Source organism: Balaenoptera borealis (assembly GCF_965194805.1).
Source record: "Balaenoptera borealis genome assembly, chromosome: 11".
NCBI classification, from domain to species: Eukaryota; Metazoa; Chordata; class Mammalia; order Artiodactyla; family Balaenopteridae; genus Balaenoptera; species Balaenoptera borealis.
The window spans coordinates 25,315,847-25,342,945 of NC_138868.1; the positions used below are offsets into that span (position 1 = coordinate 25,315,847).

Sequence of the window (27,099 nt, forward strand, 5' to 3'; positions counted from 1 at the left end):
CCCTCCCCTCCTCCTCTCCCCTCCCCTCCCCTCCTCCTCTCCCCTCCCCTCCCCTCCTCCTCTCCCCTCCCCTCCCCTCCTCCTCTCCCCTCCCCTCCCCTCCTCCTCTCCCCTCCCCTCCCCTCCTCCTCTCCCCTCCCCTCCTCCCCTCCCCTCCCCTCCTCCCCTCCCCTCCCCTCCTCCTCTCCCCTCCCCTCCTCCTCTCCCCTCCCCTCCTCCTCTCCCCTCCCCTCCCCCTCCCCTCCCTCCTCCCCTCCCCTCCCTCCTCCCCTCCCCTCCCTCCTCCCTTCCCCTCCCTCCTCCCCTCCCCTCCCCTCCCCCCTCCCCCCTCCCCTCCCCTCCCCTCCCTCCCCTCCCCCCTCCCCTCCCCTCCCCTCCCTCCCCTCCCCCCTCCCCTCCCCTCCCCTCCCTCCCCTCCCCCCTCCCCTCCCCTCCCCTCCCTCCCCTCCCTCCCCTCCCCCCTCCCCTCCCCTCCCTCCCCTCCTCCTCTCCCCTCCCCTCCCCTCCCTCCCCTTTTCCTCTCCCTCTCCCTCTCCTCTTTGTCCTCCTTCCCCTTTCCAAGTGCCATGGCCTGGCCTCAGTTTCTCTGCTCTCCACATTCCCCACCCCATCTCCCCCCAACACACACGTAAGACACCCCCGGAGGCAGGCTCCTCAGTCACCCCCTCTCCTTCCCTACTGGCAGATCCTCACTTTTTGAACAACAAGGAGATGTCGGATGTGACCTTCCTTGTGGAAGGAAAGCTGTTTTATGCACATAAAGTCCTGCTGGTGACAGCTTCTAACAGGTAGGCAACCCGGGTTAATGAAGTCTCAGCTGCCGGGAGGCTGGGCAGCTTCATGTAGATACAAGGTGATGGACAGGCCGGAGAAGAGCTTCTCACTGGGGCTGCACCCCGAGCCTCTGCCCCCCCCACAGGGAGGTCACGGAGCGCGGAGGCCTCGTCCACCCCACGGCGGGCACGGGACAGGTTGACAGAGGGACAGTCGAGATGGGACCCAGAGTTCTCCAAGAGGAGCTCTGAGGCTGTATTCTTTCTGGCCAACTTGCTGCCTTTGATTATTAGAAAACATAAATGTTCTGGCACGAAAGTCAGTTTTCCAGCCGCAGGCGTCACAGTCACTCATCTAGGGGGCAGCAGGGACAGAATGGGGCTCAGCCCAGCCGTCTGGACGATGTAAAACGTCACTCGCCGAGAATTATTTTGAGAGCACGGCAGTAATTTTTAAAATGCTCCTGTGCCCTGGTGGCCAGTCAGGTGGTGGACGGTGCCGTTGCCACACGGCCATGGAGTGAAAGTCACGTTCAAGCCCCGTCCTGTCTCATCTCCTTGGCTCCAGGTTCAAGACACTGATGACCAATAAATCAGAACAAGATGGCAACAGCAGCAAAACCATTGAGATCGGTGACATGAAGTACCACATTTTTCAGGTATGTGGACCTCAGTGCTGCACGCTTCTCAGGGGATGCCCCCTCCCCCCCAGGAGCCCCACCCTGGCTCGTCCGTCTGGGCGGGAGCAGCCGTGAGTCGGTCATAATCTTCCCCTCCGTCCCCAGTGCCTTCTGTGTTTTGCTGAATCTCAGTGGTCAGGTTGGAGCATCTAGGTTTTTCCCAGGCAAAGGTAGCCGTTCCATTGTGACTTTGTAGCTTCAGAGCCTGTCTCGTGGGCCCTGAGCTCTAACCACTGGGTGAGGGGTCTGGGCAGACTGATGGACGTGTAAGGACAGGCACACACCACACGTGCAGCATGTGAGTCCTTGCTCCCCGGAGTGAGCTCCCAGAGTACAGACGTTGCCCGCGTGCTTGTTGGGAATGCAGAACCTCAGACCCCACCCCAGACACCCCACATTTTAACAAGACCCCGGTGGGTGGAGGGTGACATGCGTGTGCGCTGGTGTAAGTCACGTCACTCCTCCCAAGCGTCAGACCCCAGCCATGCCGGCCAAGCAGAAAAAGCCATGGTGAGCCCATCCTGGGTGTGGAAGATCCAGGTCAGGACTTTTGATCTCTAAACTTCGGAGAACCTCAGAGGTTGCGTAATGGAAACTCCACAGGCTGGCCACCAGGGGTGGCAGGTGGGGTCTGGAGGAGGCTGGCTGGGGTCTACGCTGAGCCCCAGTGGGGAGCTCCTTTCTAGAAAGTGATCTCCAGGCTGCAGGCATGACCCTCAGGGGCTGAGACTGAGGCCAAGAGGCAGCTGGTGGGTGGGTGTAGGACCTGGCCTTGCACAGGACAGTCTTGTGACTTAACAGACCCTGCCCTCCACGAGACAGGGTTATGAATTAATGGTATAGGTGTGGTGAAGAAGGCACTGGGAGAGCAGGACAGAGCATCTAACCCAAAGCTGTGGAGAAGGAAGTTTCTTGGAGGACGAGGGCAGCCAGCCAGGTATCGGGGGCTCCAGGTAGAGGAAGAAGTGCACGCAGGGTCCGAAAGCCAGAGACCACGACCTGCTCAGGAGATGCCCTCTGGCCTAGTCCTGGCAGCAATTCAGAAGAACATTCAGAAATGAGGCTGAAGCTGCCCCCAGAAGCCATAGCATGAAGGGCCTGAGCTTTAACCCAAGGACAGATGGAAGCCACTAAGAGGTCACCATCATCACAGACACTGAGCCAGGCATGGTTCCAAGTGCTCTGCCCCTGTTCTTCAGTTAAGCTTCACAGCACAGTCCTAGGAAGTACAGGTTTGTTATCCCCTCTTGGTAGATGAGGGGTCACAGGCACAGAGAAGTTTAGTAACTTGTCCAAGGTCACAGAGCTGAGAAGTGACAGAGCCAGGATTCAATCTTAGGGTGTGTGGAATGGTCCAGTTTGCATTACCTCGCTCACTCTGGAGGGTGAGGAAGGGACTGGAGGGGGCATGACTGCAGCCAAGGGGACCAGTTAGGAGGCTGTTGAGAAATCCAGCTAAGTGATGATGGTGACCAGGTAGTGACAGCAGGATGAAGGGAAGTGGGCGAGGGGAGAGTGGATGGAACTCGGCAACTCAACAGGGTGGGAGACCCAGGGTCTGGCATAGGGTGTCTCCCCTCCCCCCCTTTTCCCGTCCCTTGAGCCAAACTCACTGGGGAGGGGAGCAGCTCTAGAAACTTACTTGGCTAAGAAGCCCGAAGTCCAGGTGAGTTGGAGCAGGAGGTGGGGTCAGGCTCTGACACAGGAGGCGGGTCTGAGAAGGGCAGCAGGGATGGGGCGGTGGGGGGCGGGGGGCAAGGGCACACGTGCGGCACGGGTGACCACTGCCATCAAGGCTGCATTCACTCAGCAGGGGAGGATGCCTGTTCCAGGACAGGCTGGGCAGCCCTTGATGACTTCTCGGGGTTGTCACGAGGGTAGACGGGGACAACAGGTCTAACATTGGGGCACACATGAGCCTGGGCATGTTAGCCTCTGGCCTCGCCCCAGGGGTCCTCTGGGGACAGAGCTCTGCCATCAGTGGGGGGAGCCCGAAGCCATCAATCCAGGGCCAGTGCACCCTAAAAAAGCCTAAAAGTTTCAGAGCAGCCCCCAAACATCTCATTGGCTCTCACAGCACGAAGAGAAATGGCGGTCATTATTTGTTTTCTAGAACAGGAAACAGAGGCCCAAGGAGATCTAAGCAGTGCTATCGTCCAATAGAAAGATAATGCAGGCCACATAGGTAATTTAAAATCGCTTAGTAGCCACAGAAACAAAAAGAAACAGATGAAATGAATTTTAATAATATTATTTAACTTAATGTAGCCAAAATAGTATCATTTCAACATATAAAAAATTAAATGTTTTACATTCTTTTTTTCACACTAAGTGTTCGAAATCCAGTTTTGACACAACACGTGTTAATCCAGAGCAGCCACATTTCAAATGCTCAAAAGCCACACCTGGCCAGTGGCTATTGCATTAGACAGCACAGGTCTAGACACTTGCCAAGGTCACTGCCGACTAAACCCAGGCCTTTGGGGGAGAGCCCTGCCATTCTGACGTGGCTCTTGACCCCAGGCCTGTCCCTGCAGCATCAGCGGCCTCCCTGTGGTCACATTCCTGGTGGCCCACTCTGGGCAGGAGGAAGCCTGGCAGCTCCTGCAGCTGGTGCCGACCGCTGCTCACAGGGAGCAGCCCTTTGGGCGGCCAGTCCAGCCCCACAGGCTGCCTGCCAGCAGCCCAGCTCCCTCAGCCAGCCTCCAGAAGGGCAATTCTGGTCTGACTTCTGTGGACTCGTATGCATTCAGGTGACCTCAGGGAGATCCACATGCCACAGATGGCTGGGCCTGGCCAAAACCAGCTACCAAATGCAGCAGGAGGCTGCCTTCCAGGACAGGGAGGGGAGCTGCAGGCTGCCACCTGTCTCCCAGCCTCTGTCCCTGGGCCCCTTCTCACCTAGGGGCTGCCCTGAGGCCATCCCTCAGCAAAGAATCCCTGCAGATCTGACCTCCCCCACTCCCAGCCCTGGGCATTCAGCGCTGTCCTGCTGGTGCTGTGCTCAGCACCCACTCAGCTCCCAGCATGGGGATGGCAGAGGAAAGCAGGCGTGGGCCCACCTGAGGTACCACCTGGAGCCGTGGGACACATGGACACATATGTCTAACTGTAGGATCGCCACGTGAGCTCCAGCAGGGGCTGGGGAAGGCCTTTGGGCGCCCCCGCTCCTCTGAGGGGGAGAGACTGATGTCTCCTGGACAGGCCTTTGGGCCTGGGGGAGGCTGGCGGGCCCTCCCCACTCCCCCCGTCCCCCAGGTTGGGCTCCTTTCCTCTGGTGCCGCTTCCAGCCTGGGGGCCAGTCCTAACAGAGCCTGACTGTGCTGGCTGGAGCCGTGTTTACTTACACACTTGCCAGCTCCTTGCTGGGGCTGTTTCTTCAGCCAACCAGGGGGAATCATTTTTCTTTTTCCAACTGGGAAACTCCCCAGTCTCCAGCGTGATGGCAGAGCTTGTAACTCAGACCTCAGCGGAACTAAATGTAGCCTCCCTCCCCGCAGGCCACCTCACGTGGTGTCCCAGGGCCCTGTGCTCCCAAGAATCCTGAAGGTCCTGGGCTGGTCAGCAAGGTGACCTCTGGACCAGATCCCTGTCCCAGCTCTGCACCTTACTTTCCAGGGGGGAGTCGGGATCTGGCTGTCACCTCCACGTGGAGGCCTAGCGCAGACAGGGAGGTCAGGAGTTGGGATCCTGAGGGAGGGTGGCCCGTCAGACAGTCGCCCCCTCAGAGCCCCACCTCCCCCTCTCCCAACCCCATATTTAGAATTTCAGTAAGAGGAGAAACGAGCGGCGTGGTGCCTGGTGAGCTGGAAGGGTTCTGGGGAGGGGGGCTCAGCCCCCCTCCCTGGCCTCAGTTTCCCCAGCTGTGAGTAGTATCTGCCCTCCTGGGCTCACAGGGCTGTCGTGAGGATTGAAGTGAAACCACTCTGTGGAAGGAAGCTTGCCACACGCATTCCAGCGAAAACACAAAAATGTCTGACGAGAGTCGGGGGAGGTGCAGACGTCAGCACACAGAGGTCAGGGGGCACCACGAGGCCGGCAGCGGCTGGAGTGGCACTCTGGGGGTGCCGGGTGAGGACTTCGGTGCTGTGGGTCCCTCTGGCGCTCACACGGGGCCTCTCCTCCCTACAGATGATGATGCAGTATCTGTACTACGGGGGAACAGAATCCATGGACATCCCCACGGGCGACATCCTGGAGGTGAGGACCTGGCCGGTCTGCCCGGCCCCAGGGGGAGGAGCAGGGAGGCCGTGAGCCTGGCCCCCAGTCCCGCCATGCCTGTGTCCCCCGCCTGCGACATCTTCCAGGTCTCAACCCCGCTCTCAGGAACACAGCACTTGGAGAGATGAGGAGGGAAGGCAGGTGGCCTCTGCAAGGACCTCCTGGTCCCCTGCTGGTCCTTGCTCTTCTGGCGACGGGAAGCGCCGTTCCAGGAGAGTGTGGGAAATTGTGCACCCACGGAGCCCGGCCTCCCGGGCCACACCTCGGGGTTAGAAAGGGCCACCCCTGAGGATGGAAGGCCCAGGAGGATCACAAGGCAGCGAGGCCTTCCCCTCACCAGGTCACTGCTCAGAGAACGGACCCACTGCTGGCCGGGCACCTGGCTACAAGGTCACGTAGATGAGCAGGCAGCTTATAGCTGAAGGCTTCCTGACGTCAGAAATCCCAACCAGCGTCTGTCACCCATCCGGTGCCTCCCGAGGTGTCCCAGCCAATACGCAGACAGCCTAGAGTAGAAATGAATCTAGGCCGTCAGACTTGACTGGCAGTGGGGGAGGGCCCTGGAGGTCGGGAGGAAGCAGAGCACACAGCACAAAGCAGCTGTCTGTTCCATGATGCCTGGGCCGCAGACCTGGCCACGCACACCCACGGCCTCCTTTGCCTCCTGCCAGCTGCTGTCAGCTGCCAGCTTGTTCCAGCTGGACGCCCTGCAGCGGCACTGCGAGATCCTGTGCTCCCAGACCCTGAGCGTGGAGAGCGCCGTGAACACCTACAAGTATGCCAAGGTGAGGACCCCCGATGCCCGCCGGCTGCCTCCCAACACACACTCTGCTCCACTGTGGCCTGGCTGGAAAATGCAGGTGGCCAGGCAGCTTTGAAGGGCACTGTAAGTCCCTCTGCAGCCTGGCGTCACTGCCGCCCAGTGGGGCAGCATAGCAGCTTGGGAGCTGAGCCATGAGCCGGCTGGATCCCAGTTCCCATCCCAGCCGTGCCGCGCCAGGCTGTGAGACCTGGGGCAAGGAGCTGAGCCTGAGTCAAATCAGTTCCCCAGGCACTACTTGATTTTCCCCCCAGCACGGTCCTCCTTAGTCTTCCTCCTCTCAGCAAACGCCATGGTCATCTGCCACACCTAGAAACACTCCTGAAACACATCAGCAGTCCCTCCCCTTCCCTCCATCACCATTGCCCCCTCTCTTGGGCAATTGCTGCCCTGGCCTCCACACTTCCTGGCTTTCACCCTGCAATCCACAAGACTCTTGGAAAAGTATAAAGACCGTATCACTCCCCTACTTAAACCCTCCAAAGGTTTTCCACTGCAAACTAAATAAAATCCAGCCCTTATCTGTCGCCCATTACAAGGGCCCCAGGACCCTGTCCACATCTCCCCTTCCGATGCCTCCCCTCTGCCTTCACCCAGCCACGCGGCCCACGTCTCCTTCTCAACTCATTCCCACCCCAGAACTCCTGCGATCTCTGTCCCCTCCTCCGGTGAAGCTCTTCCCAAGCCCTGTTGACTTCCCCAGGCCTCCCCCGAGTCACACACCTCTCTGCCCCTTCACCCACTCTCACTTCCTCACAGCACTGACCACACTCTGTGGTTTCCTGGCCTGGTTGGTTCCTTGGCTTCCCTGTCTTCCTGAACTGGAACATCAGCTCTGAGACAGCATCGCAGACCCGGGCCTCGAGGCCTGCGCCCAGCGCCTGGCCCAGAGCGGGCACTCCATATTTGTTGACCTAAAATAGTTACTGAGCATTTACCAGGTGAACACTCGTGTGCTGGGCCTTGTGCCGGACATCCCACAGTGGGCAGTCCCTGCCCTTAGTGAGGGAGCTGCCAATCCAATAGGGATGACTGGCATTCAGCAAGCCGTCACCAGCGGGACCTAGGCCAAGAACAAGATTTCAGGGATGTTCCTGGTGGCACAGCTGGGATTTGAACCCCGATCAGTCTAACCCCAAGGAGAGGCTTATGGAAGGAATTCAGATAAGGGGCCAGTCACCCCGAGATAGGACATGCCTCCCCCAGGTTGAGGCTTGAAGCTGGGCCTTAACCCACGGGTACTATTTGGAGGTGAGGTTAGGGGGAGGTTTCAGGCAGGGCTGTGCTGAGGCAGTGGGCCTCACCCCCCTCCCTCTCCCTGCCCCACAGATCCACAGCGCCCCCGAACTGGCCCTGTTCTGCGAGGGCTTCTTCCTCAAGCACATGAAGGCCCTGCTCGAGCAGGACTCCTTCCGGCAGCTCATCTACGGCCGCAGCAGCAAAGTGCAGGGCCTGGACCCACTGCAGGACCTGCAGAGCACCCTGGCCGAGCGCGTGCACTCTCTCTACGTCACCTCACGGGTGTGAGGTTGGGGGACGGCTGGCTCTGGGCCGGGCTCTGTCGCCAGGCATCCTAGCGGGTGGGAAGGGCCGGGAGCAAGTGCTTCCCGGGGTGTCTGGGCCAGCACGTAGCCAGGGCCTGTGGACACGCTGGGGCCCTGCTGGGTGGAGGCTGGTTACAGGCCCTCTTGGAGCCAGACCCGGGCAGGACCAGAGCTAACCACTGGCTCAACCAGTGATGGGCCAAAGGCAGGTGTGGCCAAAAGGTGGCCCTTCCCCCAACCCCTCCCCGACACCTACCGCTCACACCTTGAGGGCCGCAACGCACGCACCCTCGTGTGATGCTGATTCAGCTCTGCTCAACACAGCTTCAGATCGTGCCCTCCCCCCGGGGCCTCAGGCAGCTCAGACTGTCCTAACTGGGGCTTTTCGGGGGTGTGGGCATCCCTATGAATGTACAGAATGTATGTTCTGTTTGGGCCCCGGGCCATTTCAGTCAAAACTTGGTATTTTCCCTCAATGTCACATCAGAAATACTGCCCAAACCCCGAACTTATTCAGGGCTGTGCCTTTGAAAGACTTGATGTGGGCCTCCAGGGGGCCAGGGATCGTGCACAGAGGGTCACTTTGAGTCCATTTTCAGTCCATTCTCTTGCTGTCTGGCCTCACAGAGGCCCTCCTCTGGGGGGACGGGGTGCGGGGGGAATCACCATCCTGCTCAGTGAGTGGTAGAAGGCAGTTAGTTCCCCTGAATGCCTTTCAAGCTTTTGGTCTGAGCCAAGAGTGGCATGGGGTACAGTGGAGGAGCCTGGTGGCCTCAGCTTTTGTTGCTGCTGCTGTTTTCAGGGTCGATGCTGAAATCCCAAGCCTAGAATCAGGCTGCCTCTGTGGGCTCCGGAGGCAGAGCCCTAAACGGCCCCCCTGGTCCAGTTTCTCCAGTGAAAAAGTCCTTTAATTTGGATTGGAGAGCAGGGCCCACACTTCCCATTGGGAACTGCGGGTCTTGGGGAATTAAAGGACGGGGCATGGGTGGAAGGCAAGGACTGGGAGAGGAGGCCCTTCTACTTCTTCCCCACTACCTGCCACTGTCATTCTCTAGGCTCCAGGCTCTCCTGGGGTGGAGACACAGCGCTGGGCCTAGACCCTTGTCGTATTTATGGGCCAGACACTGGGGGGAACCTTCTGGACAGCTTGTGCTGGATGTCGCCTTCAGCTGTCTGGCCGTACCTTAGAAACTATTTATTCACCAGAAGCCCCAGGCACTTTAGGAGGTGTCACTTCGGTCACCTTGAAAAACCCCTGGGGGCTTGCAACCCTGGAAAATATTTTCAACTAGCTGCTTGAGCTGGATGTACAAAGGAATAGGCGTTATTTTATTGCTGTAATATTGTACGATACTGTAACTATACATTAATGTTGTCACTTATTGTAAATGTACTATGGTTTTATTAACAATAAACACTTGTTAACAGTGACCTTGGCCTCATGGCTCCTGACAGAGGGTTATCCAAAGTTCAGAGCTGGGGAGGAGCCCATTTAGGACCAGGAAGAGAACCCAGAGCTGATTCCCTGGTTACTTGGGGCACCCATGTCTCAGAGGGAAAGAACCCCTGCTGGAAGCTGTGCTGTGGCCACCTGCCAACCCCTGCCCTACCCCACTTAGTACCTCAGCCTCAGTCCAGCCCTCGCTGGGCCTTAGTTTTCCTGTTCTGTCCAATGGGGTAGGTGTGTTCCCATTCGTTGAGCACTTCTTACGTGCCACTGAGCTGGACTGGAAGGACGGGAACACAATGCCAGGAATGAGACAGCTGTCAGATTCTTCACAGAACTGGAACAAACAATCCTAAAATTTATATGGAACCACAAAAGACCCAGAATTGCCAAAGCCATCCTGAGGAAAAAGAAAGCAGGAGGCCTAACCCTCCCAGACTTCAGACAATACTACAAAGCTACAGTAATTAAAACAACACGGTATTGGCACAGAAACAGACATATGGATCAGTGCAACAGAACAGACAGCCCAGAAATAAACCCACTCACCTATGGTCAATTAATCTTCAACAAAGGAGGCAGGAATATACAATGGAAAAAAGACAATCTCTTCAGCAAGTGGTGTTGGGAAAGCTGGATAGGCGCATGCAAATCAACGAAGTTAGAACACACCCTCACACCATACCCAAAAATAAACTCAAAATGGCTTAAAGAGTTAAATATAAGACATGATACCATACAACTCTTAAAAGAGAACATAGGCAAAACATTCTCTGACATAAATCATACCAGTGTTTTCTTAGGTCAGTCTCCCAAGGCAACAGAAATAAAAGCAAAAATAAACAAATGGGACCTAATCAAACTTAATAAGCTTTTGCAAAGCAAAGGAAACCATCGATGAAACAAACAACCTACAGACTGGGAAAAAATATTCACAAATGATGTGACCAACAAGGGCTTAATTTCCAAAATGTACAAACAGCTCATACAGCTCAATATCAACAAACAAACAAACAACCCAGTCGAAAAATGGGCAGAAGACATGAAGAGACATTTCTCCAAAGAAGACATACAAATGGCCAATAGGCACATGAAAAGATGCTAATTATTAGAGAAATGCAAATCAAAACTACAATGAGGTACCACCTCACCCCGGTCAGAATGGCCATCGTCAAAAAGTCCACAAATAATAAATGCTGCAGAGGGTGTGGAGAAAAGGGAACCCTCCTACACTGTTGGTGGGAATGTAAATTGGTGCAGTCACTATGGAGAACAGTATGGAGGTTCCTCAAAAACTAAAAATAGAGTTGCCATACGACCCAGCAATCCCATTCCTGGGTATATATCCAAACAAAACTATAATTCAAAAAGATACATGCACCCCCCCATGTTCACAGCAGCACTATTTACAATAGCCAAGACATGGAAACAACCTAAATGTCCATTGACAGATGGATAAAGAACATGTGGAACATACATACAATGGAATATTACTCAGCCATGAAAAAGAACTCAGCAACACAGATGGACCTAGAGATTATCGTACTAAGTGAAGTCAGACAGAGAAGGACAAATACCATATGATATCACTTATATGTGGAATCTAAAATACGACACAAATGAGCATATCTATGAAACAGAAACAGACTCACAGACAGAGCACAGACCTGTGGTTGCCAAGGGGGAGGGGTAGACTGGGAGTTTGGGATTAGCAGACACAAAGCATTATATACAGAAGGCATCAACAACTAGGTCCTACTGTATAGCACAGGAACTAGATTCAATATCCTATGATAAACCATAATGGAAAATACAAAAAAGGACATATATATATATATATATATGTATATATATATATATATATGTATATATGTGTATATATATATATGTATATATATATATATGTATATATGTATACATATATATATATGTATATATGTATATAAAACTGAATCACTTTGCTGTAGAGCAGAAATTAACATTGTAAATCAACTATACTTAAAAGTGTTTAGAAAGACAGCCGCCAGGGGCTTTCCTGCTTTGCCCGAGCCCAGGTTCCCCACACCCCTGATGCAGGGGCTACTGGGAAAGTTGTTTGCAAACCCTCCCTCGCACAGTCAAAATCTGTGTGGCCCAGCACAGGAAGAGGGGGGCCTGAGGAGGGGCCCCCGCCCTTTGGTGGCTGCTGCCTTCAGGCCCTGCTGAGCCCAAGCTGGCTGTGTCACCTGTTAATGCAGGGAGGACCGGAAGCCGGTGACTCAGGCCCAAGGGTTTTCTGGGGTCGGCTGTAGTTTGTCTTAGGTGCGAAGTCCAGGCAGAAATAAAGGCTTTGAAAAATGTTTCCTGCCTGAAGCAGGCAGAGAAATTCCTAAGGCCGCTGGGAACACTGGAGTGGCTGTGGTTCGGTGACCGACAGGCCAGGACTCGGGAGCTGGGGGACAACGTGAAGACCGCACGGGGTCAGTCCCAGGAAAGGCCTGCTGTGGGCTTTGCTTGGTGGAGCCCAGGCAAGGCAGCCTGGGGCCCTGGCCTCCGTGGGGAGAGGGCTCAGCACGGACCATGGCGCCCTCTGGGGGCCTTGGGGAGGAGGCGCACCCCTCGGCACCATCCTCCTGGTCCGAGGCCCCTGAGGGAGCTTGGGGGGTGGTCCCTCCCCAGCACTCGCCACCTGCAGGGGATCCCCCACAGAGGTCCGTGTCCACCCTCCCCACAAGTCCCCCAGCCCTGCAGGACGTGCCTCAGTCAAGCACGCAGCCTAAGAGGCAAGATCTAGTCAGCACCTGGCTCTAGATGGGAGCTCAGCCATATTTTCTCTTTTTGGGGGGCAGACGGTTGAAGGGAAGGTGAGATAAGGGAGGGGTGGGGCCGTTTTGAGCCTGCGTGTAGCAGAAACACGCTCTAAAGCAAGCACTTAAATAATTAGAAAAAAAATCGGACATTCTCCAAGGGGCCAGGAGGACTAGAATGGAAACGGGGGTGCGTCTGGTCACCTTACTTGCCCCGGCGGCCGGGCCTCCTCGTCGGGCCACTGCTCCGGAGCATGGGGGCATCTCTCGTCCGCTGCCTGCTTCAGGCTGTCGGCAGCCAAAGGCAGGCCGGGAAGAAGACAGTGAACTTCTCCTGGGCAGGAGTCCCTGAAAAGCAAGGGGGACTTCGTTCTACTCTAGCTGCCCCGCAGGCAGTGAGAAGCTGGGCTAACTCAGCCGGAATCTCCCCAGGAAACCCATCCAGAGGAGAGGGAGCCCGAGTCCAGCCCGGGCCACCAAGGCTGACACCGAGCCTGCCCTCCTCAGCAGCGTCTGGCCCCCTGCTTTCCTCCTCCCCATACTTCCCTTTCCTTTCTGCTCCTGCCGGTTGCCCGATAGCATCCAGATGCCGGGATTATCACAGCTTTCTCCTCAGCAGAACCACTGCAAGCAACGCAAGAAAAGCTTCAGCATCTCCCTTTCCTGCCGCCCCACCCTTCTGCAGAATCCACACCCCCTTTCAACTTTCACCAGTTGTTTACAGGGTGGAGGGCAGCCGTCTGGAGTCTGAACTGCCTATTCAGGCCCTGGGGATGCCAACCCCGCCCCCTCCAGGCCTTCGGACCTGCGGCTGGTGTAATGGCCTCTGATAATGAGTCTACATTTGTCCAAGGTGACGGTCACCGATTTCCTCCCCTCCCCCAGCCTCAACAGCCCCCTTTGTGTCATCTCCTGGTCACCCCGGAGTCCTCCGGGACTGTGGGGGACAGACGAGCACTGGAAGCGCTGAAGCCGGCCAGTACTGGCCCCCCTCCCAGCTTGGTGGGGGGGAGGGGGTGGAGACCATTGAGGACTCTTCTTTGTTCAGGCTTCTTCAGCCCCTTCCCCAGGCTGGTGACAGCATTCATAGGCAGCCTATCTGAATTCATTTTGCAAGTGAGATTTCCTGAGACAGCGAGCTTTACAGATGTCACTCTGTCTGGAGGCCAGATGGTGAGGTCTGGGGGAGGCGTGCTTTTTCAGGTTTGGAGGAGAACCCAAGATCACAACCACCAAGTGCAGAGACCTGTTTAGGAACACACGCTTTGCACATAAAAGGGCCAAGACTATAGAGTAGGCGAAAGGCTCACTTCCTTTTCATGCGCAAAGGGAAAGGCTGTCAGTCAAGAGGCTTGTCAGAGAACGCAGAGCTGCACTGGTCTGACTACAAAGCGCACGCTCCTAGCTGCCCTGGTGGGCCTCTTCGAGCACAGCCTGTGGTTTACAACAAAGCCAGCCAGTCCTCATTCAGCCCCTCTTAGCGCTCGTGGGTAATGGAGCAGCTCCCCGGGTTACACTGGCACATGCCACAGAACCCAGAGAGGCTTGGTGAGTGCCTGCTGCACGCCAGGCACTGTTCTCAGCTCCTCGCGGCAGCCCCGTGAGGGAGGTGCTGTCATGACCACCAACGGTTTACAAAGATTTGGACCTGGGTTACGAGGTGTGCCCCAGGTCACAGCAAGGGCCAGGCAGAGCCAGTGTCAAGGCCAGGAAGGCTCCCTGGAGCAGATCAGAGGACGGGCTTTGGGGCTAGAGGGGCCAAGCAAGGGCTCGGCCGATCTGGGTCCTGCACCTGTGGGACGACGTGGCTGGAGAGGTTTAAGATGTCATTCAGCTCAGACCATTTGGGGCTGTGACTCTGCTTTTTAGCCGCTCTCCTTAAGAAAATCGTCTTTGAAAGGCAGGCTCAGGCACTCACCTGAGAAAAATGGATCAAAAAAATTTTTCATCTCATTAAATTTTCCTTCAGACTTAATAGGGGGTCTGCAGCTCCAGGAGACAAAAGGCCCTACACCTACAGGGACAAGGCACAGTGGTCCCAGGTACGCAGTCAGAATCTGCTTGTCTCCCCGTGGCCATCTGTCCTGGGAGGTGCACATTTAACCCTCTTTGGTCCAGAAGCTCCCTTTCCTTCCCCGTCCACACACCAGACTTCTAGGAACCAGATTACCTATCAGGGCTGAGGAAAGGATCTATTTGGACTCACAGAGGCCCAGTCCTTTTAAAAGTCTATGAAAAACCAAGGAAGATCAGTAACCAAGGCCACCACATGAGTTTTTTTAAAATAAGGAAAAATACAGAAGCTGAAATCCGACACGGTCAGTGAGCTCCGAAGGATCGCCATTAACCCACACGCGGAGGCGGGGAGAAAGGCGGATCAGAACCAGAGCACGACGGAACTGACTTCCACTCTGAGCTCTCCTTGCACCTGGTGACGTGGATGAGGAACAATCCTATAGCACCAGCAGAGGGGAAATTCCTTGGCTGTCCAGTGGCTAGGACTCTACACTTCCACTGCAGGGGGCCCTGGTTCGATCCCTGGTTGGGGATGCAGGGTCAAGGTTTCAATAACAATGGTATCAGATTCGGGACTGGAAAGCAGACACCATCAAACATTCCAAAATACACATGAAGCCACCACATAATTTCTGTGGAGAGGACCAAACGACCTGACAGGAGCTAGGCAGAAGAGGCCCAGCTAGCTGGCCTCCAGGTGCCATCCCAAGTCCCTCGGAACCACCACAGCGAGCACCGGTCAGCACGGCCACTTCTCCCATGGGCTCCTGGGTCAGTAAGCCCTGGCCACGCTGCCCACCCTCGGCCTTGATGCCAGCACCCTCCCAAGTGTACCGGCAGCCAAGATCCACCAAAAGAAATGAGCAAAGTGCAACTTCCACCTACGTTCAGTTGACGAGCACACAGGCAGCTGATCTTTCTAGGATGTAATTTATTAAAAATAGATTCTCTAACCCCCTCACCCCTGCCAGCAAAAGGGTCTTTCCCAACATTTTTTCCCAAATGGATGAAAAAACAGGTATTGGGGACTCAGATGTCATATCCTTCCTATCCTAAGAACTCAGGCTTTTCTGGGCCACTGCCAGGGCCAGGAGAGGAACGGCACACGGCAATGTGGGTCCCAGGACGCCAGTCCTGGCTGCACTAGAGCCTCTGCGGCTCCAGGCCCCAGGGAGTTTGGACAAGTTCATAACAAGAGGCCCCGGTGCTCCCCCAGCAGCCTCCTGAACATCCCCAGAAGACCGTGTACTTGACGCCCGAGAAGGGACAAGAGCCAGCGTGGCTTCTACACGTGCGAGAAGGAACCGAAAAACCTGGGCCCAAAGCAAAATATGAACGAATGGGAAAGGCAGGCCTGGACTGGGGGGAGGAGGGACGGTGCCGGAGGTTTGCCAACCATCGAGTTCTAAGCAGACCCACTCAGAAGCGACTGCTTTTAATAGTCTAGTCAGCTGCCACTCAGTCCAGCCAGAGACAGTTCAGAAAGTCAGGGTATCTCCTTACGAGTCAGCCACCGACACCCAAGTTACTCTCCACTATTTCTTCCACTTCAGTTTTGTATCTTTTTTGTTCTTCACATCTCTGTTTTTCTTCAACTTTTTGTTCTGTTTGGGTTCTGGTTTGGCTTCCAACTTCCTTTTCTTGTCACTGGAGAAGAAAAAACAGGAGTAGAAAGAGAAAGAATGAAGCATGCCTGGATCTGTAACCTTTCAGGCTGCTTTGCTTTAAGCTTGCTTTGCTTTGTCTGAAAAAGGGTTTCCGCCATCTGAAACGTGATGTAAGAACGCGCAGTCACACAGCAATGTCCTCCGCAGCCCTAGCGGGCATTGTGCTGGGGTCTGGGGGTACACCACACCAACCCAGCTCCTGCCCTGACCAAGCTCTCAGTCTGTGGAGAAACAAATCTACGCCTTAACTCCTGAAATCTGCACGTTTCCCCCTCCCAAGACTTTAAGGAAAATCTAAGGCGTTATAAGGAAAATTCCTTCCCACCACTTACCACTAAGGATTACGCTGGAAACCAGACATATTATCCCAATGACTCTGAGAATAGTCCCTAATACAAAGCACGAAACTCCCAGGAAAACCATACAATACTTTTTGATGTGTTATTTTATTTTTCCTAAATGAGAAGAAAACCCAAAGGAATAGTAACTCGGGTACACATTTCAGCTGGCCGGCAGGTTCCTCACAGATAGATTAACATGAGAATAACTCAGCAAATGGCCACCTTCCTTTCCCCTTATAGGTTAAGGATTCTCTCCAGTGTCATTCTGCCCTGGAAACAAACACCTCCCTATAAGGGGAGGGTGAGCAATTCTGTCCTGAGACCTAACATCACCTGAATGAAGTGAATGCTCAGAAGACAGAAGAAAGGCCTCAAAGAATTCGGAACGACAGTTATCAGCATTCTTACCTCCAAAAGTGCAAGCTTTCACGTTTCCCCAGACCCCTCAAGCGCATGAATGGCCACACAGACTGGGTAATGCAGATGGCTCCTCAGGGGCAGTGACAGCCAAACCAACAGCGGGAGAGACCGAGCTCTGCAGAGCACTGAAGCAGGCCGTCTCCACACCAGGCCCAGAGCCGGCCTTGTTCAAAGCCGACACACTCAATACGCGGCCATCACGGGCCCTGGGCCGCATCTGCCGTATTGTCCAAACCAGAAATCAGGACACACTGACAGCGGGCTTTTGTGCCACATCAGAGACCATCAGGAAAATGAGGCTAGCACCGATGCTGGAATCTTCCAGATAGCACAGTGATTCACGGAGACAGCAAAAGAGAATATCTGATTTCTGGGAACTATGGCTCCTAGAGTCACAAGATTTCCTCTTTCCAAATAAACTCTTCAGGGGACCCTGTTTATGGCAATGCCAAGAACTCACCACCCCCACAAACCCCCAAACCAGCTGTGGAAGCCTCATCTCCAGAGGCCCAGGACAGGGGAGGCCTCACTATCTTCCCAAGGGAAACTCCAGTGAAGGTGCCGCCCCACGGAACCACTGTCATCTACAAACACACCGCTCTGCAGAGAAGCAGCTGAGGGCGAAGGTTTTCAAAGAGTAGTCCAGGGAGTCCTGGAGTCCCCCAGGACCCCTCCTGGTGGGCCCCAAAGTCAAAACTATTTTCATAATAATCCTAATACATTATTTGCCTCTTCCACTTTCATTCTCTCCCAATTGTTTTGTTTTCCAGAGGCTACAAGATGTGTGATAGCACAACAGATTGAATGCAGAAACAGACAGGAGAATCCAGCTGCTTTCTAGTATGCCAGATATTAAAAAGATCCGCAAAAATGTAAATGTAAAACAATGCCACTCTTCTCACTAAAATTTTTATGAAAAAGGTATTTTTAAAAACAAAAAACCCATAGAGTCCATGACTGTTAATTCTGAATAAACATTTTTTAAAATTTCTCAGTTTTTCATTTCTAAAATGGGAAATTTTTTTTAATTTAATTTTTTTATACAGCAGGTTCTTATTAGTTATCTATTTCACACATATTAGTGTATACATGTCAATTCCGATCTCCCAGTTCATCCCACCACCACCACCTCCCCCCACCTCCACTTTCCCCCCTTGGTGTCCACACGTTTGTTCTCTACATCTGTGTCTCTAAAAAATGGGAAATATTGATAGATAAAACCCACATGCACAAAAGCCCTTTGGGGTCCGCAATAATTTTTATGATATAAAGGAACTCTGAGATCCAAAACTTTGAGAACCACTGGCTTAGAGGAAGGAGAGTATAACAGGTAAAACTCTGGGCTTTGCAATGGACAAACCTCATCCTGATTCTGGCTCTGCCTCTTACTAGCTATATGCTTCTTGGGAAGTCACTTAACACCTGAGAGCCTCAGTTACTTCATCTTTAAAGCAGTGATATACCCATAAAACTCCTAGAAGAGAATATTGGCAAAACATTCTCTGACATAAATCATACCAACGTTTTCTTAGGTCAGGCTCCCAAGGCAATAGAAAGAAATAAAAAGAAAAATAACAAATGGGACCTAATCAAACTTACAAGCTTTTGCACAGCAAAGGAAACCATAAACAAAATGAAAAGACAACCTACAGAATGGGAGAAAATATCTGCAAATGATGCGATGGACAAGGGCTTAATTTCCAAATTATACAAACAGCTCGTACAACTTAAAAACAAAAAAAACAACCCAATCGAAAAATGGATAGAAGACCTGAAGAGACATTTCTCCAAAGACATACAGATGGCCAATAGGCATGTGAAAAGATGCTCATCATTGCTAATTATCAGAGAAATGCAAATCAAAACTACAATGAGGTACTATCTCACACAGGTCAGAATGGCCATCATTAAAAAGTCTACAAATAACAAATGCTGGAGAGGGTGTGGAGAAAAGGGAACCTTCCTACACTGCTGGTGGGAATGTAAGTTTGTGAAGCCACTGTGAAAAACAGTATGGAGGTGCCTCAGAAAACTAAAAATAGAATTACCATATGATCCAGCAATCCCACTCCTGGGCATATATCCAGACAAAACTATAATTCAAAAAGTACATGCACCCTTATGTTCACAGCAGCACTATTCACAATAGCCAAGACATGGAAACAACCTACATGTCCATCAACAGAGGAATGGATAAAGAAGATGTGGTACAGATATACAATGGGATACTACTCAGCTGTAAAAAAGAACAAAATAATGCCATTTGCAGCAACATGGATGCAACTAGAGTTTATCATACTAAGTGAAATAAGTCAGAAAGAGAAAGACAAATACTGTATGATACCACTTATGTGTGGAATCTAAAAATGACACAAATTGAACCTATCTATGAAACAGAAACAGGGACTTCCCTGGTGGTCCAGTGGGTAGGACTCCACACCCCCGACGTAGGGGGCCCGGGTTCGATCCCTGGCCAGGGAACTAGATCTGGCGTGTGTGCCGCACTAAGAGTCCTGCATGCCACTACTAAGAGGTCCGCATGCCGCAACTAAAAGATCTTGCATGCTGCAAGGAAGATCCCGCATGCCACAACTAAGACCCAGCACAGCCAAAATAAATAAATAAATAAATATTAAGGGGGAAACAAAAAAGAGAGATAGAGCAAATCTGGGAAAAAGACAGGGCCACAGCAATTTAAAGAAGCACAAATAACGAAGAAGCTGTGTGTTTTATCAAGGAAAGTTTCAAAAAAGACATACACGAATTGAACTATATATGTGTATAACACACATAAAACCCTATTAAAAAAGCAAAATAATAACCAGGTTTGAGGGGGTAGAGTGCAAGGGTGAGTTTAGAGAGGTCAAGCTTAATAAGCCTGAAAAAAAAAAACAAAAAAAAACAGAAACAGAATCTCAGAGATAGAGAACAGACTGGGGGTTGCCAAGGGGGAGGTGGGTGGGAGAGGAATGGATTGGGAGTTTGTGATTAGCAGATGCAAACCGTTACATACAGAATGGATGAACAACAAGGTCCCGTGATAAACCGTATTAGGAAAGAATATGAAAAAGAATGTATAAATATGTATAACTGAGTCACTTTGCTGTACAGCAGTAATTAACACATTATAAATCAATCATACGTCAATAAAAATAAATAAATAAAGCAGTGATGTAAGAAAAAAGCCACCTCTGTTTTGAGCATGAAGGGGATGCTGCATTAAAGCCCCCAGGAAGTGCTCAGTTAGCGGCAACTCCAGGGCTGTTCTCAAGCCTGTCTCCCTGGCATGTCTGAGAATACGAGGGATGCAGAGATCCAGGCCTAAGCAACGGCCCTGCCTCATCAGTGGGAGCTATGACACAAAAATAGCATCCCTCAAAGGAAAGAATAGTGACTTTCCTCAAAGTTTTTGCTCCAACCTCCTATTTCCTAGTGAAAGTTACCAGCGAAGCAGACAGGCCAGAATGCCTCCCCTGCCTGATGTATGCCAGCCCCTCACCTTTTCAGGCTGACAACTGAGGCATTCTGCCCGGCTTTGTTCAAAACTTCATTCCATTCTTCATCGTCCCCACGGATTATGTATCTAAAAAATAAAAGGAAATATCAAAGCCTGCTCAAAAGAAGAGAAGGCCGCTTAAAAGAAAGTAAGAGAGTGACAACGTTTTCATCACACACGTCCTACCACGTAAGCCAAGCTGAGCTGCACCAGCGTTTGAACAGCAGAGAGCAGGGGACAGGCGTGCAGCTGAGCTCCAGGGGACAGGAACTTCACCGGAACAAGCACGGTCAGGCCTGCTAGCAGGGGTCGATCCGCACAGAAGGCAGCTGCCCGACTTCTCCCACCTGACTCTCAGCAACCGCCCACCAGAGGAGCCTGTCACCCCCAGCATCTCCTTGCTCACTGCCACCTCCACAGCCCACACGCCCTTGGACTGGGCCCTGTCTGCCCCACCTCGCCCCACCTCTCTGGGATCTAGCAGTCCTGACAAGTCAAGGCTTTGACGCTGCAAAGCTGTGGGCAGAGCTCAACACTCTGCCCACGGACCTCCTGGCCACCTCCATCTCACATCCAACAACCACCATCACTAATGACCCAGCAACGGGACTACAGGTCAAAGAGGCTCAGAGGCCACCAAGTCTGGAGCGGTTATTCACATCCATCTACCGGGCGGGTACCACCATTATAGCTGCAGCTCAAAGAGGACTGCAATCTCCAGGGCATGGAGGGTTCTAGAACAAGGGGTTTTGTTGGTTCGTTGGCAGTAGGATCCTTTCTTCAAACAAATTCACATCAAAAGCCAAATATTAAAAAGCGGCCACTGAAAGTGGATGCTCATGGATCAGAATCCCCCTTCCCTGGGGGCCCGGGGCATGACATGGGACCCAAGGGATCTCAGGAGCACGACCCGCAAGGCATGACTTACAAAGTGGCAGAGCTCATCTGGGGAAAACAAAGCCTTCAAAATTATGCAATTAGTCAATTAGGAGGTTTTTAGCTGCTAGTGCTTCTAAAAATGATCCCATGAAACACAGCTTCCAGGGCACCCAGGAAGCGAATTAGAAGCAACCAGCAGAGGCTCCGTGCTTCCCACGAGGGGCCTTACTGAGCGAGGTCCAGGTTCTTCAGCTTCCCCACTTCTTTCTTGTGTTTCTCCTGGAACTCCTTTGCTGCTTCATCCTGTGGTCGAAGTCCCATAGAGAGAGTAGGTCAGAGTCAGGCAGGGGACAAATCCCAGGAAAAGGCCAGGGGGCAGAACGTGACCGCGACGACCAGCAGGCCTCTCCTTCTGCACGTTTCCCCCCACAGCGTTAGAGGCAGCTCTTACTGAAGTGTGTATGAATATAAAACGTGCCTTCTGAAAACCTATAAGATCAAACAAGTAGTTCACAACAGCAGCTGCCGGACTGCCAGCTTGCACACGCACTCAGCTGGGGGCCTCGTCAAGGACCGGGTGTGCACGCGAGGGGCAGGGAGACTCGGGGAGCGCGCTCCCCACACCCCCAGAACACTAGCGCCGGGGACTCTTCCTACAGGGGAGGGGGCAGATGTTCGGTGTTCCTACCAGGTCGTCACTCAGCGTCTTCATCGTCGGCTCCATAACCACGGCCTTCACTGCCACCATTTGCTCCTCGATGGCCTTCTCCTGCACTTCATTAAACAGCTACAAAAGACCAAGGCCGAGAAGCAGAAGATGAAGGAGCAGCAGAGACCCAGTCACTCGTCACTAAGTCACTTAGCACGCGCTCTGCACGGTTTAGGAGTACACACGCTCACGGGAGGAGCAGGAAATCACCGACTGGAGAGGTGTCACACTCCTATCAGGCATGCCTCTGGGAGAGAACACGGAACGTTACAGATCCAGCTGAAGTTCCCCATATCTGTGTGTGTGTGTGTGTGTGTGTGTGTGTGTGTGTGTGTGTAAAGATCTGCAGCAAACACAGCCAAATGTTAACATTTCTGCATCCTGGGGCAGGGAGTGGGTTTGACACATTTTTCAAAACAGGCCAAAGCCCTGCCCTCAGCTGAGGTTACCTTCACAACCTTGCGGATGATCCGGTTGAAAAGTCCCATCAACTGGCCTGAGGGCAGCTCGATCTCCTTTTCCAGCTGGTCCACAGACTTGTGCTGCAGGCCAATCCCCAAGAGAAGAGCCTGGGGGACGGAGAATCTGTTGGAGTGGCTGCCAGGACAGGCTTTTGCCCATTAAAACGACACCAAGAACCAGAGTTACTCTCTCTCGACCAAAACACTGACTGACACGATTGTGGAATCTTCCCATTCATCCCGTTACTGAAACCACCAGGAAAACTCCCTCCTCCTGAAATCTCCAAACTAACTTCTTATCCCGGCAAACAGCTGCCTTATGGCTACGCTACAAGTACAAGGTGCTCCTAGACCTCTGATGAAGCAGAGTAAGAATCAAGGCAACGTGGTGGGGTGGGAGAACGTGGGTCCAGACTGCAGCACTTCTACTTACTTACTGTACTGCTGGGCACACAGCTCGACTGGAAAGCCCAAGAGTCCCCACGTGTAAAAGGTGAGACCACTACCCCCCCAACAGCACCACGAAGAATTAAATGCACAAAGTTATGTCAAAGCATCCGACCAACACCCAGCATATAAACTGCTCCACAAAACCAGCACACGAGCAGCAGGTAACCTACCGACTGGGCAGCAGACAGGGCCAGGTCCCCCAGCTGGTTCAGGAAATACATCCGGGAGATGGCCGGGATCATGTCCATGATGAGGTGATAGTCAACCATGTTCCGTGAATACATCTCCAGCCTCTTGAGGTCATAGGGGAGGAAGAGTGCTTCCAGCTCCTCCCGGCACAGGGCTGGACATACGACAGAGCCAGACGAGTCAGGTGAGCCCAACGCCCTTACAGGGTCCGACGAGATTCCCAGATGGCACTCACAACACGGTCCCAGGTGGCACCCAACAGCTGCTCCTCCACCGGGCCTTCAGCAGGAACTGGAGAGGAGCCACCTGAAAGTGCCTGCCCACCCTGGGCCGCCCTGACCCTCCTCCTGCAAAGGGGAGGCAGCTTGGTCCACGCAGGGAGGGGGACAGACGGTGTGTCACCCTTGCTCAGAGTTCCACGCCAACACATCAGACCAAGAAAGGCTCCCGTGCCCTGGGGTTAGAGGAATGCAACACTTTCCCCACTTCGTCACTTCTCAGGACGCAGCTTCACAGGAAACAGGCATGCTCCACCCAGCTCGACAAACAGATTTTTACACCAAAATATAATTGGCCCAAAAAAAGGGTATACATACACGTAACTAGCAAGAGGGAAAAAATACCCCACAGCTGTTAACACTAATGATCCCTTGCACCTTTTTTGGTATTTTAAATATTCAGACAGAATCTACATGCCCAAAGCACTTCTGTGTGTTGGCCACAGAAGGTTGACAGCATATTCTTATTACAATTTCATGAATGAGGAAACTGAGCCTCAGAATTGAGCTAGTTACCCTAGCTCACAGGATTTAGATTAGGTTCCGTAACTGACCAGCTGTAGGCCTACTTACACCTCTAAAGCCAAGTCCTACCCTGCAAGTCCTGTCATGAAGGCGACAGGCACAGTGTATGATAGCGGCCCTGAGGCGGAGCAGGGCCTGCTGAGCAGAGGCGGGTCGGGGAGATGCAGGCCTGGAACCAGCCCCTCCATTCCTACTCCAGCCCTCTTCCTGGACCCCATGCCCACCTCCTGTTCCACACAACCAAGCCCCGCCAGCCCTCCGGCCGCCCCACCAGCTCACCCGGCTGCATGGGTTTCCCGATGTTCCTGTTCTGAAGGATGTTCAGAGCCAGGGAAGGAGAGAAGGTGCTGAACTGGTAGGACAGCAGGGCTAGGAATCGCCTTCGGAAATCTGCGGGGTTCAACCACACAGTGTCAGAGGTCTGCAGGCCCCTGTGCCTGCACCTGGCCACCCTCCACCTCCACTCCCACTCACCTTTCCAAAAGGCAGAGAGCCAGGCGCCCTGGTCGGCCTCATCCTCGTCCATCAACGTCTTCAGCATGATGCACGAGTGTTCTCCGGTCAGGTCATTCTGGGAAACACAAATCCCTAACTGGCACCAAGACCCCCTTTTATGAAGGACCTGTCACTGCTGAAGGGCAAGCACGCTCACAAGGGCCCTTGCTTCCTCCCCAGCAGGAGAGGCGGCCTCGCCTTCATTCTCGCAGGGCCCACTGCCTACACGACAGCTTCCAAAGACCACTTTGCCCTGCAACTTCTGAGCAGGTGCCCCAGCGATGGCGCAAAGCTGCTCAGACCTTCGGAGCATGTCTTCTGCTGTGAGCCCCTTGCTCACATCAGGTCAGATTCTGAACCGAGAGGCATTACAGCTTAAACTCCACATGACCCAATCAACGTGTTTTGGGTGCTCGCAGCAAAAACTGCATGGCCAAAAAACAGCATGGCAAGAGTTCCCCTGCTGGCAACAGGTTTGCAAGTGCAGGCTCCTTTAGGTACTAAAGCAGTAACCACAGGTTTTAAAATTTCTACTACACAACAACCACGAAGCCCAACACCATAAAAATATCTAATGGATTTCAACTGAAGGGCATTCAAGTAACAAAACGCCACCACCAAGTCACAAACAAGCAGTGCACAGTACAAGACCACAGGGACATACCGTGGTCCACGCTGAACTCACTGGTTGTGTGTTCCTTGCAGTCGACCACCAAACTTACATTCCAGCTTTGACCAGGGTCGTTGACAAGGACCCAGCCCCTCTACAGCTGCTCCTGCCCACGTGGAAGCAGCCACACACCCAGTGGTCCTCATCAGTCCAGCTCTGAACTCTCAAGATGGGTGCCACCCTTGGATATTGACCTTGAACTCTCCAAAACCAAACCTCCAACACTCCCTCTCAGCTGCTGGCCTCCCCTCTCTGGGAAAACAGAAGCAATCAGGAGAACTTCTTCATGCTCCCAGCACCAACTCCACCAGCTGACCAATACCTTCTGTGCCCACTGTTTGCTTCCCTCCTGTTGTGAGGGATGCGGTGGCCACCTCTGTCCCTGCACTCCAGGTCCTACCCTCCTGCCTCTTCTGGGCCTGTAGTCCTGCAATCAGCCCCCCTCACCTGCATCTGCATGATCTCTACAGGATCACACCCTGCAGCAAACAAACATGTTCTGGAATCTCCCGGCTGACAAACCTGCCCTGACTCCAATCTCCCCCCAGCTACCTTATTCCTCTGCTCCCTTTGGCTGGTGTAGGAATCGTGTATTCAGTCTATTTCCTCACCTCCCATTCTCCCTGGTCAGGTTGATCCCGCCACTCCACTGAAGCTGCCTTTATTCAGATCACCAACGCCGACAAATCCAGTGGTCAACTGTCCTAACCTTACTTGTTCTCTGACAGCCATGACTCCCCTTCCTGGAACGCTCGTTATTCTTGGATTCTGACACCACAGCCCCTGCCCTTCTCCTACAGATCATGGCTACTCCTCAGCCTCCCTTGCTGTGTTTCCTGACTCATTCCTCTAAATGCTGCAGAGCCTAAGGACTCACCCTCTTTATGCTCAGCCCCTACTTTCCACAGCTGTAAATACTTATTCACTGAACAAAAGTGCTTACTGAACATGTACTATGCATAGCAGATGCTATTAAGTGCCAGGGTTACAGCGGTGAAGAAAACAGACACCACCCCCCCGCACCGAAAAAGTCCCTGACCCCGAGAGTATATTCTATTAAGAGTATGCTGATGGCTCTCAAATCTGTCTCCAGCCCCGACCTCTTCCTTGATCTCCAGACTCCTGTAGTCAACTGCCTATTCCATACTTCCACACTTGGCTGTCTAATAGGCATCACACACTTACTATGCCAAAAACAATTCCCACTTCCACCTCCAAATCTGGTCCTACCCCATTGAGTCTTTTTTTTTTAATTTATTTATTATTTTATTTTATTATTATTATTTTTTGGCTGCGTTGGGTCTTCGTTGCTGCTCACGGGCTTTCTCTAGTTGCGGCGAGTGGGGGCCACTCTTCGTTGAGGTGCGCGGGCTTCTCATTGTGGTGGTGTCTCTTGCTGCGGAGCATGGGCTCTAGGCGAGTGGGCTTCAGTAGTTGTGGCACACGGGCTCAGTAGTTGTGGCTCGAGGGCTCTAGAGCGAAGGCTCAGTTGTTGTGGCGCACGGGCTCTAGAGCGAAGGCTCAGTAGTTGTGGCGCACGGGCTCTAGAGCACAGGCTCAGTAGTTGTGGCACACTGGCTTAGCTCCTCCGTGGCACGTGGGATCTTCCCAGACCAGGGCTCGAACCCATGTCCCCTGCACTGGCAGGCGGGTTCTTAACCACTGCGCCACCAGGGAAGCCCCCCATTGAGTCTTATCTCAGGAAACAGCACCTCCAACACCCAGTTTCTCAGCCAGTCTCTCCAGCCAAAACCCAAAGAACTACCCTTGATACTTCTGTTCACTTACCTTCCACACCCCCATCCTTCAACTCTTCTCAGTTCACCTCCCAAACACCCCTGGCATCTGGCCCTTCTCTCCCCTCACCACGTCCTCCCCAGCCAAGCTGCTCATCTCCCCACCTCTACTCATGGGCCACCGTCCATCGTCTACACGGCAGCCCCAGCACCTTCCCTCTAACCCCTCCCTCCACCTGAATGGGGAGGGAGCGCAGAGTCCCTGCCCAGACCCACCTGCCCCGCCGTCAATCACCACCCTTTCCTTTCAAGGGCCCTCCAGCCACACTGGTCTTTTGTTTCCTTCAAATCACCAACTTCCTTTCTGCCTCGGGTCCTCACATTTGCTGTGCCCTCTGCTTGAATACGCTCACTTTTCTGCAGGCAGGACTGTCACATGGCTGGTCCACTCTGATCATTCAGGTTGCAGTTTGAAAGGTCACTCCTCAGAAGCCTG

General features: G+C 53.2%; 2 protein-coding genes across 5 annotated transcripts in view; one reads left to right on the plus strand and one right to left on the minus strand.

The window, feature by feature from the left end:
* Window positions 1–9,469, plus strand: part of ABTB2 (ankyrin repeat and BTB domain containing 2) — a 181,600-nt gene extending 172,131 nt beyond the window's left edge. For both annotated transcript variants that reach the window (XM_082343689.1, XM_082343690.1), the window contains exons 13-17: window positions 686–788; window positions 1,342–1,432; window positions 5,585–5,653; window positions 6,346–6,459; window positions 7,824–9,469. In XM_082343689.1, the coding sequence (XP_082199815.1) occupies window positions 686–788; window positions 1,342–1,432; window positions 5,585–5,653; window positions 6,346–6,459; window positions 7,824–8,021 (575 nt within the window). In that variant the 3' untranslated portion in view covers window positions 8,022–9,469. The remainder of the gene's footprint in view (window positions 1–685; window positions 789–1,341; window positions 1,433–5,584; window positions 5,654–6,345; window positions 6,460–7,823) is intronic.
* Window positions 9,470–15,198: 5,729 nt separating this feature from the next.
* The window catches only part of NAT10 (N-acetyltransferase 10), a 39,674-nt gene continuing 27,773 nt past the window's right edge, over window positions 15,199–27,099 (minus strand). For all 3 annotated transcript variants that reach the window (XM_082343691.1, XM_082343692.1, XM_082343693.1), the window contains exons 22-29: window positions 24,177–24,273; window positions 23,982–24,092; window positions 22,881–23,053; window positions 22,249–22,368; window positions 21,779–21,877; window positions 21,320–21,393; window positions 20,215–20,298; window positions 15,199–15,934 (exon numbers count right to left, since the gene is read on the minus strand). In XM_082343691.1, the coding sequence (XP_082199817.1) occupies window positions 15,823–15,934; window positions 20,215–20,298; window positions 21,320–21,393; window positions 21,779–21,877; window positions 22,249–22,368; window positions 22,881–23,053; window positions 23,982–24,092; window positions 24,177–24,273 (870 nt within the window). In that variant the 3' untranslated portion in view covers window positions 15,199–15,822. The remainder of the gene's footprint in view (window positions 15,935–20,214; window positions 20,299–21,319; window positions 21,394–21,778; window positions 21,878–22,248; window positions 22,369–22,880; window positions 23,054–23,981; window positions 24,093–24,176; window positions 24,274–27,099) is intronic.